This window comes from Ovis aries, chromosome 4 (genome assembly GCF_016772045.2).
Source record: "Ovis aries strain OAR_USU_Benz2616 breed Rambouillet chromosome 4, ARS-UI_Ramb_v3.0, whole genome shotgun sequence".
Classification (NCBI taxonomy): Eukaryota; Metazoa; Chordata; class Mammalia; order Artiodactyla; family Bovidae; genus Ovis; species Ovis aries.
The window spans coordinates 90,041,113-90,056,018 of NC_056057.1; the positions used below are offsets into that span (position 1 = coordinate 90,041,113).

Below are 14,906 nucleotides of genomic sequence, written 5' to 3' on the forward strand. Positions count from 1 at the left end.
TGAATGAATGAATCAAGAATCAGAGTTAGTCATGACGTATAGATTTAAATACACTTTGAGTAGAACTGACTTCAGACTTTCTCTGGGTTTTTTATTGGATTGCATATATTGGGCAGCATGCAAATCCAGTGCAATGCCAGTCCTAGGAGTTTTTCCCTCTCTACCCTTTTCCTCCACCTGCCTGTGTAGGTGTATGGAGAATGGAGCTTGGGATCTAGATTGTCTGAATCCAAATTTTGGTTCTATCACTTGCAAGCCTTGGGCAAGATGATTAACTCTCCCATGTGGCAGTAATAGCCTATGTAAAAACCAAGATAATAATAGTATCTACGTCACCAGGATGCTGTGAGAATTAAATGAACAAACACATGTCATATTTAGAAAACAAATAGCAAAATCTAGCATCCTTCCTTCTGTGCTTTTATTCCTCTTTCTTGTATATCTTGAAATACACAGGTCATTAACTCTGTCCTTAAATTTAATTTTAGGCTGAACTTGATGTGTTGACCTAAAACAAATAGATTGCCAGATATTTCTCCAGAAAAGATAGATTTTATTTTATTTTTTTTCAGGTTCAGCAGAGAATCACAGTGCAGGGTCTGCCACCACAGCCACCCATGTGCAAGTCCCCACATGTCAAAGGAAGAAGAAACTTTCACAGACGGGAACAGGCAGTTGGGAGAGCCAGAGTGAACAAAGAATCCGCAGATTCTCACTGGCTGAGTACTTTCGAGGAGAGGAGTCTTTCTTTTTCTCAATGAGCTCTGTTCTCCTTGCAGGGTGTGGAAGCTCCCATCTCTATTTAATTGTGGTTTCTGCTGATTAATTTTACAGATGTCACTGAACACATTCTCCTCTTCCTCTCTTCTGTTGTTGACACTATTGCATTCTCAGGATCTCTTGCCTATCTGATCATTTATTTCCATATCTCTCTCAGGATTCCACTTTTTACTTACTTTCAGAGGTCCTCAGGGCTCTGAATCTACAATTTTAGCTGGCTGGTTGCCTCTGCTTCTCTCTCTTGATTTGCACAACCATCTTATCACTATTCATTGTCTGTTCTGACTCTTGATTACCTCTGAATCTGTATTTTAGTCCATCTCCTCTGTCATGCTAGTCTCTCTCTTTCTATCATCTTTTTCATCTTTTTTACAACAGCCTCATAACTGGGCTTTCTCTATATGTAATCTTGTCCTCTCTGATCTGTTTTCTTTTTAAAAATGCAAGTTGCAAAATGCAGACCACAAGTCCTTTGCCTGCTTAAAACCCTTAATTAACTTGTTAACATCCTTAGGAAATGGTCCTCCAAACTCTAGTGTTTCCATAAAGCTTCAAGACCTGCCCCTTGCCTACCCCTCTAGCTCAGGTCTCACTCTTCCCCCGACTACTCTGCTCAACCAGATACAACAGGCTTTGAGTTACTCAGTGCCCTGATACTCACTTTTGCCACGTCTTTGAGCATGCTGGGCCCTCCAACTAGAAACTTCCCAACATGCTCTCTCGCCTAGGTGGCAGCACCATTATTTCCACCGGCAGCATCTTTCTGTAGTACACTTTTGTTTTAAAATTCGCATTCTCCACTCCACAAAAACATAATTGCCTACGTCTTCTTACTTTTTAACACAGTACGCATTTAAATAGCTGTTGACTAGATGAATGAACGGACTCGTCTCAGTTTTCCTTATGCTTATTTTAACTCCTTTGGTTCAAATACTTTGATCTGTTTGATGGTTAATTTTATGTATCAATTTGATTAGACAATTGGATGCCCAGATATGTGGTCTAGCATTATTCTGAGTACTTTGGTGAGGGTTTTTTGGATGAGGTTAATCTTTAAGTCAATAGATAAAGTACATTGTCCTTCCTAATGTGGGTGAGCCTCATCCAATCAGTTGAAGACCCGAACAGAACAAAAAGACTGAATAACAGGAAATTCCTCCCACTCAAGCTGGGACATTTGTTTTTACCTGTCTTCAAAGTGAACTGAGACTTCAGCTCTTCCTGGATCTTGATCCCACTGGTCTTTGGATTGTAACTACATCAGCGGCTCTCTGGATCTTCAGTTTGCAGACTCACCCTGTAGATCTTAGGACTTACCAACTTCTATAGTTGTGTGAGCCAAATTCTTATAATAAGTCTATCTGTTTATCTATTTACATCCTAGTAGTTTTGTTTCGTAGGACAACCCTGACTACAATCTGCCAGTAATATTTGAGGTTGGAAATATAGCAAGAAGTGAACCAGATTCATAGATAATAAAACATAAATCTTTACCATCTGCCACTAGAAGCAATTTTATAACTTTAACTAAGTTTGAATTTTCCCTGGAGAAGGAAATGGCAACCCACTCCAGTATTCTTGCCTGGAGAATCCCATGGACAGAGAAACCTGGCCGGCTATGGTCCATAGAGTCACAAAGAGTCAGACACGACTAAAGCGACTGAACAAGCATGTAAGTTTGAATTTTATTTTCATTTCTGTTCAAAAGTTGCCCCAGTCCAGAAGGTCATCAGCAAAAACAGTGAATAAAATCAAGACATCAAGTAAAGTGCAAACGGGGTAGCTCCTTCTTTTTTGGAGTGTCATGTGATAAAAGAAGCACCACCAACCAGTGTATGTATATGTCAGTTTTTAGAAAAATTCATATTTCAGAAATAATGTTTTAAAGGATAGTTAAGTTCTTACAACTTAAAAAAATTATAATGTGGCTAAATTCTTTAAGAGAACTACTTGCATTCTGTGTCTTACAAAAGAAGTTGCTCAGGAAAGAAGGAAGACTATGAGAAGATTAAGCAATTTCTACATTTTTTCTAGGTACTTGGTGGGCCTAATTTATGTTCCATAAATAAATGTCCCATTGAAGTCACATGATGCCACCTGGCGGCATTCCTAATTCCTGTTTCCACTATTGAATTATGTCTGGCATGAGAATTCATATATATTCACCAAAAAAAATTTTGAGCACCTGCTCTGTGCTAAGTTCATTGCTAAGTGTTGAGAAAACACAGAGAATGACATATGCCTGCTCCCAAAAGTTGAAACTGGAAGAAGAGGGACAAAAGAAATGAAGAATGAATTCAAAGGCAAATTTTCTATTCTTCACTCTACTTACCTTCATTTCTCTCTAATTCATTTCCAGACCCAGTAATGAATATGGGACAAGCACAGATCCAGGCCAATTACTTATATCAGAATGCATGGGAGCATGAAGAGAACCACTGGGTTAACGGCAGTCTATAGGAGGGAAACCTAGAGATGCATATAAATGAAAATTTAACAGAAACAATGATGTGACTGAGCTGCTAAAAAAGCTAATGATGCTTACTTTTTTTCTACATTTGCAGAATTAAAGTGTTTAGATCAAAGTAGGCAATAGTTTTACTACTGTATATTTTATCATATATTGCTAAACGATCTTGACTATCTAGCCTGGAGTAAGATGATTAAGACACACTTGGAAAACTTTGTTTTGTCTATGGATGAAATAGTTGGAAAAATATTCAACTAGTCAAAAATATTCAAATATTCTTCTGGTAAGAATTTTCTAACTATCAAGATATAGAACAAAGAAATGAGTTGGCCTGAGAGATCTGAGTAAGTACAAAGAGCTGTATTATCGAAGTGATCAAGAAGAGGATGGACAGATTCCTGTAAAAGATAATCTGGAAGAACTAATTCTTTTGGCTGGGAGTTGAATTAGGTGGCATTTAGTTACCTTCTCAAGCTCTAAAGGTCCACAAGTTTACATTTAAATAAGCTCTAGACCATTTGCCTGTGTATGGTACATACATCAATGACACTTCATTAAAATTTTATAGTATATCCAATAATATCATTTCAGAAAAGACAAACCCAGAAATTTCATCAAACAAGTGTCAATAACAATAAAGCATGAAAGAAGATAGTGAAAAGTCTAGCTTAAAACAATATTCAAAAGCTAAGATCATGGCATCCTTTCCCATCACTTCATAGCAAGTAGATGGAAACAGTGACAAATTTTATTTTCTTGGGCTCCAAAGTCACTGCAGATGGTGACTGCAGCCATGAAATTAAAAGATGCTTGCTCCTTGGAAAAAAAGCTATGACAAACGTAGACAGTGTATTAAAAAGCAGATGCATCACTATGCCAACAAAGTCCATATAGTCAAAGATACGGTTTTTCCAGTAGTCATTTATGGTGTGAGAGTTGAATCATAAAGAAGGCTGTGTACTTAGTTGCTCGGTCATGTACGACCCTTTGTGATCCCAAGGACTGCAGCCCACCAGGCTCCTCTGTCCATGGGGATTCTCCAGGCAAGAATACTGGAGTGGGTTGCCATGCCTTCCTCCAGGGGACCTTCCCAACCCGAGGGATTGAACCCAGGTCTCCTGCACTGCATTACCATCTGAGCCATCAGAGCCCATGAATACTGGAGTGAATAGCCTTCTCCAGGGGATCTTCCCAACCCAGAAATCAAACTGGGGTCTCCTGCACTGCAGGTGGATTCTTTACCAGCTGAGCTACTAGGAAGCCCAAAGAAGGCTGAGCACCAAAGAACTGATGCTTTCAAACTACAGTGCTGGAGAAGACTTCTGAGAGTCCCTTGTACTGCAAGGAGATCAAACCAGTCAATCCTAAAGGAAATCAACCCTGAATATTCACTGGAAGGACTGATGCTAAAGCTGAAGCTCCACTAATTTGGCCACCTGATGCAAAGAACTGACTCATTGAAAGAGACTCTAATGCTAGGAAAGATTGAGGGTAGAAGGAGAAGGGAGCAACAGAGGATGAGATTGTTGGATGGCATCACTGACTCAATGGACATGAGTTTGAGCAAACTCCAGGAAATAGTGAAACACAGGGAAGCCTGGCATGCTGCAGTCCTTGAGGTCCCAAAGAGTCAGAGAGGATTTAGTGACTGAACAATAGCAACAATAAAGTGTACATTTTGGTACCCAACCAAACTTAGCATGTGCAGTACTTTATAAACATAAAATTTTATTCATAATTCAAGTCTTACATGGTATAAAGACCTAGAATAATATTTATTAATGTGAATCATTTAGCCAAAGAAAAATAATGTAAGGACTCTCTAAGACTACTGAATACTATCCCTTTCAATGTATATTTTATTTCTGCCTTTATTATTCTTTTGTTTCTGTTTTGCTTGCTGAAAATATCATCATTACAAGTAACTAGAATGATAAATTTTGTTAAACTCATGTTTTTAAATACTTGAAATCTGAGTACTGGTTCTGATATACTCCAGGGAACTCTTTTATTTATTTTTTTCTTCCTGTCTACTCATTGTTTCTAATAAAAAGTTAAGATTAAAAACAGATCCTCTTCAGAAATGAACAAGAGCATATTCAGTTTAGCTTTTGTTCCTGAAAGTTAGTGGGTAATCAAAATGATATGACAAACTTTCTGCATGTTTCTCTCAATATTATTTTCAAATATTTAAAGTTTCAAAACTGAGATCCTTTGAGATTACTTTTATTTTTATCATGCATGGAGTATAAATAATATGTTAATAAAATACCTTGCTTGTAGTATAAATATTTGTAGGAAACCCATCAAAAGTGAGGCTAGTTCTCTGCTTAATATCATAAGTATAATTTTTTTTTGAATGGGAGAATTGATCCATGGTATCTCTCATCCTTTCTGGTTAGCTAATTGCTTCTGTCACACCTGCATCTGCTCAATGTGTTCCTTGATGAAGCTGGAAGCTACCAGGAGACTCTCCCAGTGTCCATAGGTAGACCCGGGCAGCAACCAAAGGCTTTTCCTGGGTTGAACCAGTTGAAATTCCAATGACATAAGGAGGATTCCTAGTATTTAATTTTTCACTCCTTTGCTTGCAGCCAGTGTTTGTTTGCTTATTCTTCTGAGGTAATTTTAATTTACTCAAATCTCTCAAGGTCCTGTTGCCTAGACTTAGTGAATAAAGCCTCATTTGAAAATATACAATAAGTAGACGGTGAGTATTATGGTAAAAGAATGAAACATTGATTTTTTTTTTCTTTTAAATAAAGAGAGAAGACCATCTCAAAAAGTGTTTCACTGCAATACACAATCTGGTTGACCAGTATTTGTTAGTTCCTGGAAACTTTGAGAAGTCAAATAGACCAGGGTGGGTATTAACACAGCTTTGACAGCTTTCCCATTTAGTCTTTGCATCAAAAACAGAGTTAATACTGTCAATAGTCCAACCTGAGCTAAGAAACCATCTGTCAGAGATGTAAGGAATTCCAGCCTTGGATAGAAGGTTGGATGTTATTAATCTTCATGGTTTCTTTAGATCCTTAATTCTTGATTGTGGTAAAGATATATTTTCTTCTAAATGGGAAAGTTGACCCATGTGACTTTTGGATTATAATAGAATTTTTAAGAGGTTGAGATGGACATTAAACTTCTCTGTACGTCAAGGATCAGCCTGTCTGTGTCTGTCTCTCCCCCTAGGAACACTCTGGTCATTTGTTTGACCATTTATGCAAAGAGAATTCAAAGATTAAAGAAAAAAAATCTCCATATGTACAATCTCCTTATATTAAGAAAAAATATCTAAAGGAAAATTTATACACATCACAGTTTAATTTACAACTTGGGTTTTTAGCAACTAGAAGTCATTGCCTGTATGATAGCTTCATGTCTCCATGTTAAAAATTAGAAAGAGGTCAGTTTTAATGAACAGAGGTCCACACAGACAAGTGCTATTTTTATATATTCCTCTGGTACCACATCTAAGAATAGAAAGAAAGAAAGAAAAAAACTGGCAACAGAAAAGAACCATCTTTCCATCCAGCATAAACTGAGGCATGTGTTTGATGGAGAAAAGGGAAGAGTGTTTCATTTAACTCTCTCTGAGTAAAGGATCTTAGTTCTATTAAGCACTGTTGGAAAGTATGTTGGATATTATATTTAAAATTTAAAGGTAAAGTGTTTTTTAAAGCCTTTTAATACAAGCAAGCATCAATTTTACTAAAATGCTGTCAAATATTACAATACAATGACTTATTTATCACTCCAAGTCTATATCATGAGTATAACTTCCTTTCCAAATATAGTGATTTTTTTTTAATGTACTTTGGAAATGGAAAGAGAACCAAAGTAATCTACCAAAATTCTTTCTCACCATCTTTTTTATATAGAACCAGGTCAATCATGCCAGCAGAGACTATTTCAAAACAGTAGAAATTATTGTCCTTTAAAGGGGTAGGATTAACCAATTCATAATTCTTAAACAACAAAGCACATCATATTTTTCTAACCTGAGTTTAACATAAAATGTCAAATATTTGTAATGAAATATTTATAGTTAAGTACAGCAAAATGTGTGAAATACTGAAGTGGATTATCAACATTGCTGGAGTCTTGGTATAACACAGGAACATCTATATTAATTGATACGATGAAAAACTTAAAATTTCTCTTTAGATTGAAAGCTGAGATAGAATTGATTTAAAATTTAAAGCACTTTATGTAAGAAATTTCAGCATTGCCTAAGTTAAACATGGAATGAGAACCACAGTTTTTTTTTTTTTTTTTAATGTTTTTCTATTATAACTTTCTTGGGACTTTTCTGGAGCCCCAGTGGTTAAGATGCTGTGCTTCCAAGGCAGATGGACTGCATTCAATCCCTAGTGGGGGGATTAGCATCCCAAATGCCATGTGGCCAAAAAAAAAAAAACAAACAAAAAACCTTTCTTCAACTCTAAGGTGATTAACTGAATGGAGAACAAGTATCTCTGTAAAAATTTTAATTTTGGGGTTGTATAGCTCTTACAGGAGCTCATTCTGAATGCTATATTAAAGAAGAGAGCCTTAATTATATATATATTTTCTTGCTTGTGATATGAGTTTATCTTGCATTTTGATACATTATTCTTATATTCAAGATCATCTGACTTCAGATGAGGAACTCTACTGCAGAGCACTGCTTGACTAGAAAATCTGTCATCTGGGAATTAGAGTCAGGCTGACTGTCAGTTATGCCTCTTGGTATTAGCACCCTGCTATTTCCAGAGACTAAAAAGGCAACATGAAAGAGTATCTTTGCTACTAGTATCTAACTTTTATACAGCTGCCCTTGCATCTGTGATAGTGCCAGAGAAGAGAAAATACAGATAAGGTGAAATCCACTGGAGATCCCAAATCACTGTGGTCAGTAGGTTGAGGCATGCCAACCTTTCTGTTAAGAACAGAGCCAAGAGTCCAGTGTACTTGGATTCTGTCTAAATAGCTGTATGGCTTGATTACTTAACCAAGTTACTTCTTTGGGCTTCAGTTTCACTGTCCTCATGAGAAAGAGTTGTTAGAGGTTTAAGTAAACACGTATGTGTGTGTGTTTGTGCCAGTGTAGGAGATGCAAGAGACCTGGGTTTGATCCCTTGGTTGGGAAGATCCCCTGGAGTAGGAAATGGCACCTACTCCAGTAGTCTTGTCTGGAAAATCCCATGGACAGAGGAGCCTGATGGGCTGCAGTCCATGGAGTCACAAGAGTCAGACATAATTGAGGGAATGAGCACACACACACACACATACACACACACACGTATACTTAAGGTATATATATCATATATGAGTTGTTGTATCTTTAATTTATATCATATATGAGCCTAAAATATCATGTATTACTTAAAATTAAATACATATATATGAGACATGTAATATATTCATTTAAGATATATGTAAATATATATATATTTATTTAAAAGTATAAACATATGTTAATAGTGCAGTTCTTGGTAGGTGGTAGGCGCTACCTAAATATTAACTATTATTATAATAGTTAATATTGTACTGCTTTATCATTTCTATATCTGAGCTACTAATGAGTAACCAAGTTGATCAGTCTGATGGTTCTTTCCTTTCCTTGCTTTTTCTTGAAAGGTTCAAAATTGCAACAAATGTTACTTTTAAGAAGTTGAGTAAACACAGAATGAGAAGCCCTAAGGCAAGGTGCTGAATTAACAGACAGGCTAATCACTTCCTGAATACAAATGAACAGGACTCTTTGTAGAACTAGCACCAGGGACTGTTAATGGGCTTTTGTTTTAGAGACTGATGGATTGATATTCCAGGGAGAACCCTGAGGAGAACCCTGGCAACATCTGCCTCTCATAACCTATTACTAATACTAAAACAGTACCCTTGCAAATCAGCATAATCTCATAAAAAAATCAGTGCACTCACATTCTAATGTGAGCTCCATCAGGACAGAGATTTTTGTCTATGTTGTGTCACGGCTGTAGTCACAGAGTCCAGGCAAGTGCCTGAAAAATAGCAGGCTCACAATAACTATTTCTTGAATGAATTGAATCAATGAAAAATCTTGACCTTTCTTTTAAATAGGATTAACATTACAAGCAAAACAAACAAAATAGCAAGCTTCTTTGATGACTTTGGCCTGAGAACGCTGGTTAGCAGTTTAAGCAAGCTGAAGGAGGAGCATGTGAATGCCAGCAGGGTGAACATATACGTTTAGCCAGTATTCCAGAAGCTGAGAATTTGGTTATGTCTTCATTGGAATGTGTGTTGTGGAGCCATGCCATACTTAACTTTGACTCACGCACATGTGACAGATTTAAATTACAAATACTTTGTCCGGCATCTGACTAACTTTAGTGTCTATATTTACATTTTATTTTTCTCCCCAGGTTTTCAGAAATCTTTTCCACAAAGTGACACTTTTATTCTCTGCACACATTTAATTACTTCCAACAGTTTCTACTCAAGCTTTGACTGTCTAAAACAATCAGTGTGACAGAGGAGAGGAGAAGCAGAATTGAGCTGATCTCCCAACAGTTCTGCTGTGAAGTGAAAGAGTTGGTGGTTCATCATGTCCAACTCTTTGTGACCTATGGACTGTAGCCCGCCAGGCTCCTCTGCTCATGGGATTTTCCAGGCAAGAATACTGGAGTGGGTTGCCATGCCCTCCTTCAGGGGATCTTCCCAACCCAGGGATTGAACCCACATCTTTTATGCCTCCTGCACTGGCAGGTAGGTTATTTACCACTAGTGCCACATGGGAAGCCCTTTTACAGTGTAGGCAAGCTAACAATTTGAATAGGAATATATATTAATTTGTATACACTCCAAGCTTTCCTAATTATCTTTATAACAAGAACTAAGAAGGTATTAGTCATCCTTGGATGAGCTATACTCAATTCTACTTGTCTTTTCTAAATATAATAAAAACACAGTAAACAAATTTAAAGTACATTATTAATTGATTAGCTATGATTTCTCAAATGGTTCACATCATCTTATTTAACTTTGGAGCTTCCAGACTTTAAGAACAAGTCACCAAAGAGCTATCATTGATTTATAATGCACATTACTACATTGGACTTTAGTCCAAGAACTCTGTATGGGACCCAAAGGAAACGGAAAAATGTTTACAAGTGAGCCATGGCAGCAATAGGCTGAAAACACATATCTGTATTCTTCGAAAACAATTAGGGCTAATACAATTAGGGTGAATATTCTAGTTCATTTTATTCCATGGGATTGCTTCTACTCTTGAAACTCCATATAGAAAAGAGTCCTTAGGGTTAGAACACTATTAAGGATGGTATAATTTTGCATGGCCCTTGCACATGTAAGGTAGACATTTTACATGATAGCATAAGGACTAAAATTTACAGCCAAAGATAACACAGGCTCTGATTAAAGTTAACACATTTGGCGTTTAAGGCTAATCCACAACGGAAAGCAATCATTTCCAGGAAGGAGATCAATATCTTAACACAGTGTTACCTGTCTGAGTTGCTAGAAAAGATTTATCTAAAAATCGATTCATAGGATGTGTTTTCAAATTTTTCAGCTTCTTTTCATTTGTGTGCTATACAGAGGCACTTTAAAAGCTAATAATTGTAGTTTCAGGAGTACAAGACACTGGATTTCAGCAGTCACTGGTAAACATGGCAGGAAATTAAAATGACATTGGATTAAAAGTAAACAAATCATTAAATCAGAAAACTTCCCCGAATCTTGTAAAAATCACTGGTGTCTGAGTTGAAGAACTTCCTTACTTAAAAAAAAAAAAATTAGTAAATATCACCCACCTACGCCAAGTAAGTGCAAATAAGTGAATACTACAGCTTTCTGATGTTAAGGTATGATGGTTCGCTGTTTGGACTAGTGAGGGTTTTAAAATATTGATGAGTTAAGTACTTTGAGTTACATTTCCTGCAATATTTCAAAGTATTATCGTATTATACATACGTTCCCAATAGAAAAACTAAAATGTCGAATAAAACAGGTTGGTGGTAAAGTTTAGTAAAAGGTATAAAAATTAAAAGGCTAAAAAAAAAAAAACGCTCCGTTTTATTGGGTAAAAATAAATCGCCTTCATTCATGAGAATCCAGTGCCCCCCTTTTTTGGTCTTAGTTAGTTGGTACGTATTGCACCCGCCACAACACGTTGGAAAGTAGGTCCTGGTACACACTAAGGAATATCCAACCAGGCAAATACATCAGCGTGATAAGGCCCATGAAATTGAGCGGATAGTGAGAATAGTCCCAAGAACAGGCGCCCCAAGTGCGGAGTCCCAGGCCCCAGGACAACTCCCACGCGTAGATGAAGATCACGTAGAAGGGTACTCGCTTCCAGGTGCCCCAGCCCCGACTGTAGTGGAGGTGGAAATAGAGCTTTTCCACCACAAAACTGCAGCTGCCGTACATAAAGAAGGACCAGAGCGACGTGTGGCCGCTGCTCGTCCCGTCCCCGGGCCCCAGCAGGTCAAAGAAGAAGGTGAAGAAGATCTCATCCAAAAAACCGTGCATTCCGAAGAAAAGGAAGCGGAGCAGGTCCGGCAGCCCCTGGTTGGGGGCTCCCCCGGCGCCCCTGCGACCGCGAGGTCGCCGCCGCCGACCACCGGCTGTCGCTGGCGCCCGGAAGCCCGCAGGGGCGGGGGGCGCGCCCCGCAGCTGTTGCCGCCGCTGGTACCTCAAGTGCAGGAAGCGCTTCAGGAACACTTGGCAGTGGTAGAGCGCCAGCACGTACTGCAGGGCCAAGTCCAGCGCCCCCGGCGCCGCTGCGCCCCCCGGCCCGCCGACCCGGCAGAGCAGCGCGCCCGCCAGGGTCTGCAACCCCACGTGGGCCGAGGGGTAGAGGAGGAAATTGAAGACGAAGGCGCTGGGGCAGCGCCGCTGCTGCAGGTAGACTTTCTCCAGGGCCAAGTGGGTGAGCGAGTGCAGGAGGCAGCGGTAGGGCGAGGAGAAGCCCAGCATCCGGAGGTCCGGGCGGCGAGCGAAGCGGCGCGCCGCGGACAGGAGCACGTCCAGGGTGACCCCGTGCATCCCGTAGAAGTAGAGGCGCATCCAAGCGGGCAGCGCGGCGCCCTCGGCCGGCGCTTCAGCAGTGGACAGCGGCTCCGGGCAGCTGGCGGCAGCCTCGCTTCCCCGCCCTCCTGGGGCCCCCGGGCGCCTCGCCGCGCCGCCCCTCCGCGCGGGACCCTCGTCGTTCGCGTCGCTGCCGGCCATCGGCTCGGAGGCTGCCCGGGCGCCCGATCCCACGCCGCCACCGCCGCCGGGTGCGCGGAGCTGCTGGGCGGAGGGGATGAGCCCCGCGCCGCCCTCCGGCCGCTGCTGGCCCCCGGGGGGCGCGCGGGGAGCTCCGTCCCAGCCGCGGCCCGGCGGCGGCCGGAGTTGCTGAGATCCGGGGACGCGCGGGCCGCCCTGCTCGCGGAGTCCCCCCGCCGCGGCCCCGCGGCGCCCTCGCCTCCAGTCCCCGGCGAGGTGCCGCCGGCCGGCGCCCGCGCTCACCCTGCGCGGCCTATCGGGCGCCGAGGCCCGGCGAGGGGCGGTGGCGCCGGGGCCGCGAGGAGAAATGCAGACACTGGTGCAAACCCCATCTCCTCCGCGGCTCAGCCCCGCCGCCTCTGCTGCAGGCTGTGTAAGCGTAACGCGAGCAGCGACGCCCCTTCCCCCGGCCCTCCCCATGGCCCTCTCGGCCCGGGTAGACCGACCTCTCCCGCCTTCGCTGCCCCCCTCCCTCCCCGCCCCAGCCCGGAGCGCGGAGCCCCGCGGAGTCCGCTGGGGAAGGCCCGGCCCTGCCTCTCCCATCGCGTCCCCCGCTCTGCACCCGGCTCCCTGGCCGGGCAGGAGGCGTTGGCTGGGGCGGAGGCACCGCGCCGAGAAACACCTAACAGGTGTGACAGCGAGCCGGTGGGCATCCGTTTTATCTAGGGGACCGGGGCTAGGGCCTGGCTGGCGAAGACGAATGGCGAGACGCCACCGACCAGAGGCTGGGCCCGAGACCAAACTGTGGTGCTGTATATTTAATGTCCTTTTTCAAAGCCAGCTGTGTCCCAGTCACTGAGGATAAACCCGAGGCTCCAGGGCGGCCGGCCCCCGGCGGTTCCTTGTCGTGGGAACCGCTTCGTCAATCTCTCCTGCAGCGGTTTGTTTGCTCCAGCCCAGGGGCCTGAGTCTCCCAGAAGTTATAAAATGATTGGAGGTCAGTAGAGTCAGGCACTGCTTTATCTTAAATCCGGACTAGTACCTTTGCTTGTATTGGCACATCCCGGTGCCGATTTTCTTCCTTGCAGAACTAGGTCATCGCAGAAATGGAGAGTGAAATAGAGAGCAGAGCAGGAATTCGTTTTTTCTTTTCTTTGGAAGTGGAGAGGGTGGGAAGAATCCAGAATTTTGGTGTGTTCCACTGCTTTTTCTCCAATTTTTGAATCAGGCTTAGAATTGGAGATAACCTTCCAGGTAACTTATACTGACAACTCCACATCCCACCCCCCCGGGGAAAAAAAAAAAGCCCACTAATCGTGTCTAGGCGGAAACTAGGTAAGAGTTCTAATTTGTAAGGAGTTCAGATGTTTCCAGGCTGGAAAGCTTTCTGGGGGATTTCCCCCTCACCATCGGGAAAATTAAAATTCCGAGGTAGTTCCTCCATTTTTAAAGCAATTTCTCTTCATTCTCTCCCCTTCCTCATTTCAACCTTACAATCTGTGGTTGCTAAATTGTTGGCAAATTAAGGAAGAGAGAGAAATAAGTGTGGTGAGGAGACACGTTTTAAGGTGGTGTTGACACTTGAGTAAGGCTAAAGTTCTGACTGGTTTTTTAAAGCTTGACTACAATGTGGTTACTTTGTAGATTTCTTTTGACAGTTGTCAAAAGTCAGAGCAGCTAGGGACTGAATCATTAGGCAGCAGCTCGTCAAACCCGTTTTGAAATAGAGTTAGCTGCCCAAAGGCCTGAGCAAATACAGTGAATGCTGGCTCCCTAGAAATACCACCACCATTTAGCTTTGCTTTACCACCAACATTTAGCTTTGCTAAAGCAAAACTGAGTTTGTTGCTTGCCGTGGCAAAAAAGCCCTGAATCTTGACAAAAAGTCTTAGTAACATCTTGGAGCGGGGAGGACCGCATGCGTGCTAAATTGTTTCATCCCTGTCCAACGCTGCCATCCCATGGACTGTAGCCCACCAGGCTCCTCTGTCCATGGGATCCTCCAGGCAAGAATACTGGAGTGGGTTGCCATGCCCTCCTCCAGGGAATCTTCTGACCCAGGGGTGGAACTGAATCTCTTGTGGCTCCTGCATTGCAGCTGGATTTTTCACCTCTGAGCCGTGGGGCAAGCCTAGGGAGGACAGTGTTGGGCTACTTGGGAGATTTTGAGAGTCTAGTTGAGGATGGGTCTTTCAATACAAGGGCTTGGTTAGAATTGGGTAACAATTTTCATATAATGGTTTAGGTTTGTTATACGTAACAAGGTGAAGGTGTGAGGTGAGGGTTTCAGAAATGTTGAGAATAAATAGTAACCTTTTTTTATCTCCCTGGGGAAAGCTTCCTGGAATAGTAATGCTGTGTTGAGGAAGAGAATAGTAAAGTCATGCTAATGAAGACAGTTAAATAAAGTCATACCTTGTAGACAATAAACTATCAGTGGTGTATGGTCTTGGGTTTG

General features: G+C 41.9%; 1 protein-coding gene across 1 annotated transcript; it reads right to left on the reverse strand.

The window, feature by feature from the left end:
• Positions 1-2,453: 2,453 nt before the first annotated feature.
• Positions 2,454-14,906, reverse strand: TMEM229A (transmembrane protein 229A). Its single transcript, XM_027968774.3, has one exon. It carries the CDS (start codon positions 13,049-13,051, stop codon positions 11,372-11,374), a length of 1,680 nt encoding a protein of 559 aa, XP_027824575.2. The 5' UTR covers positions 13,052-14,906; the 3' UTR covers positions 2,454-11,371.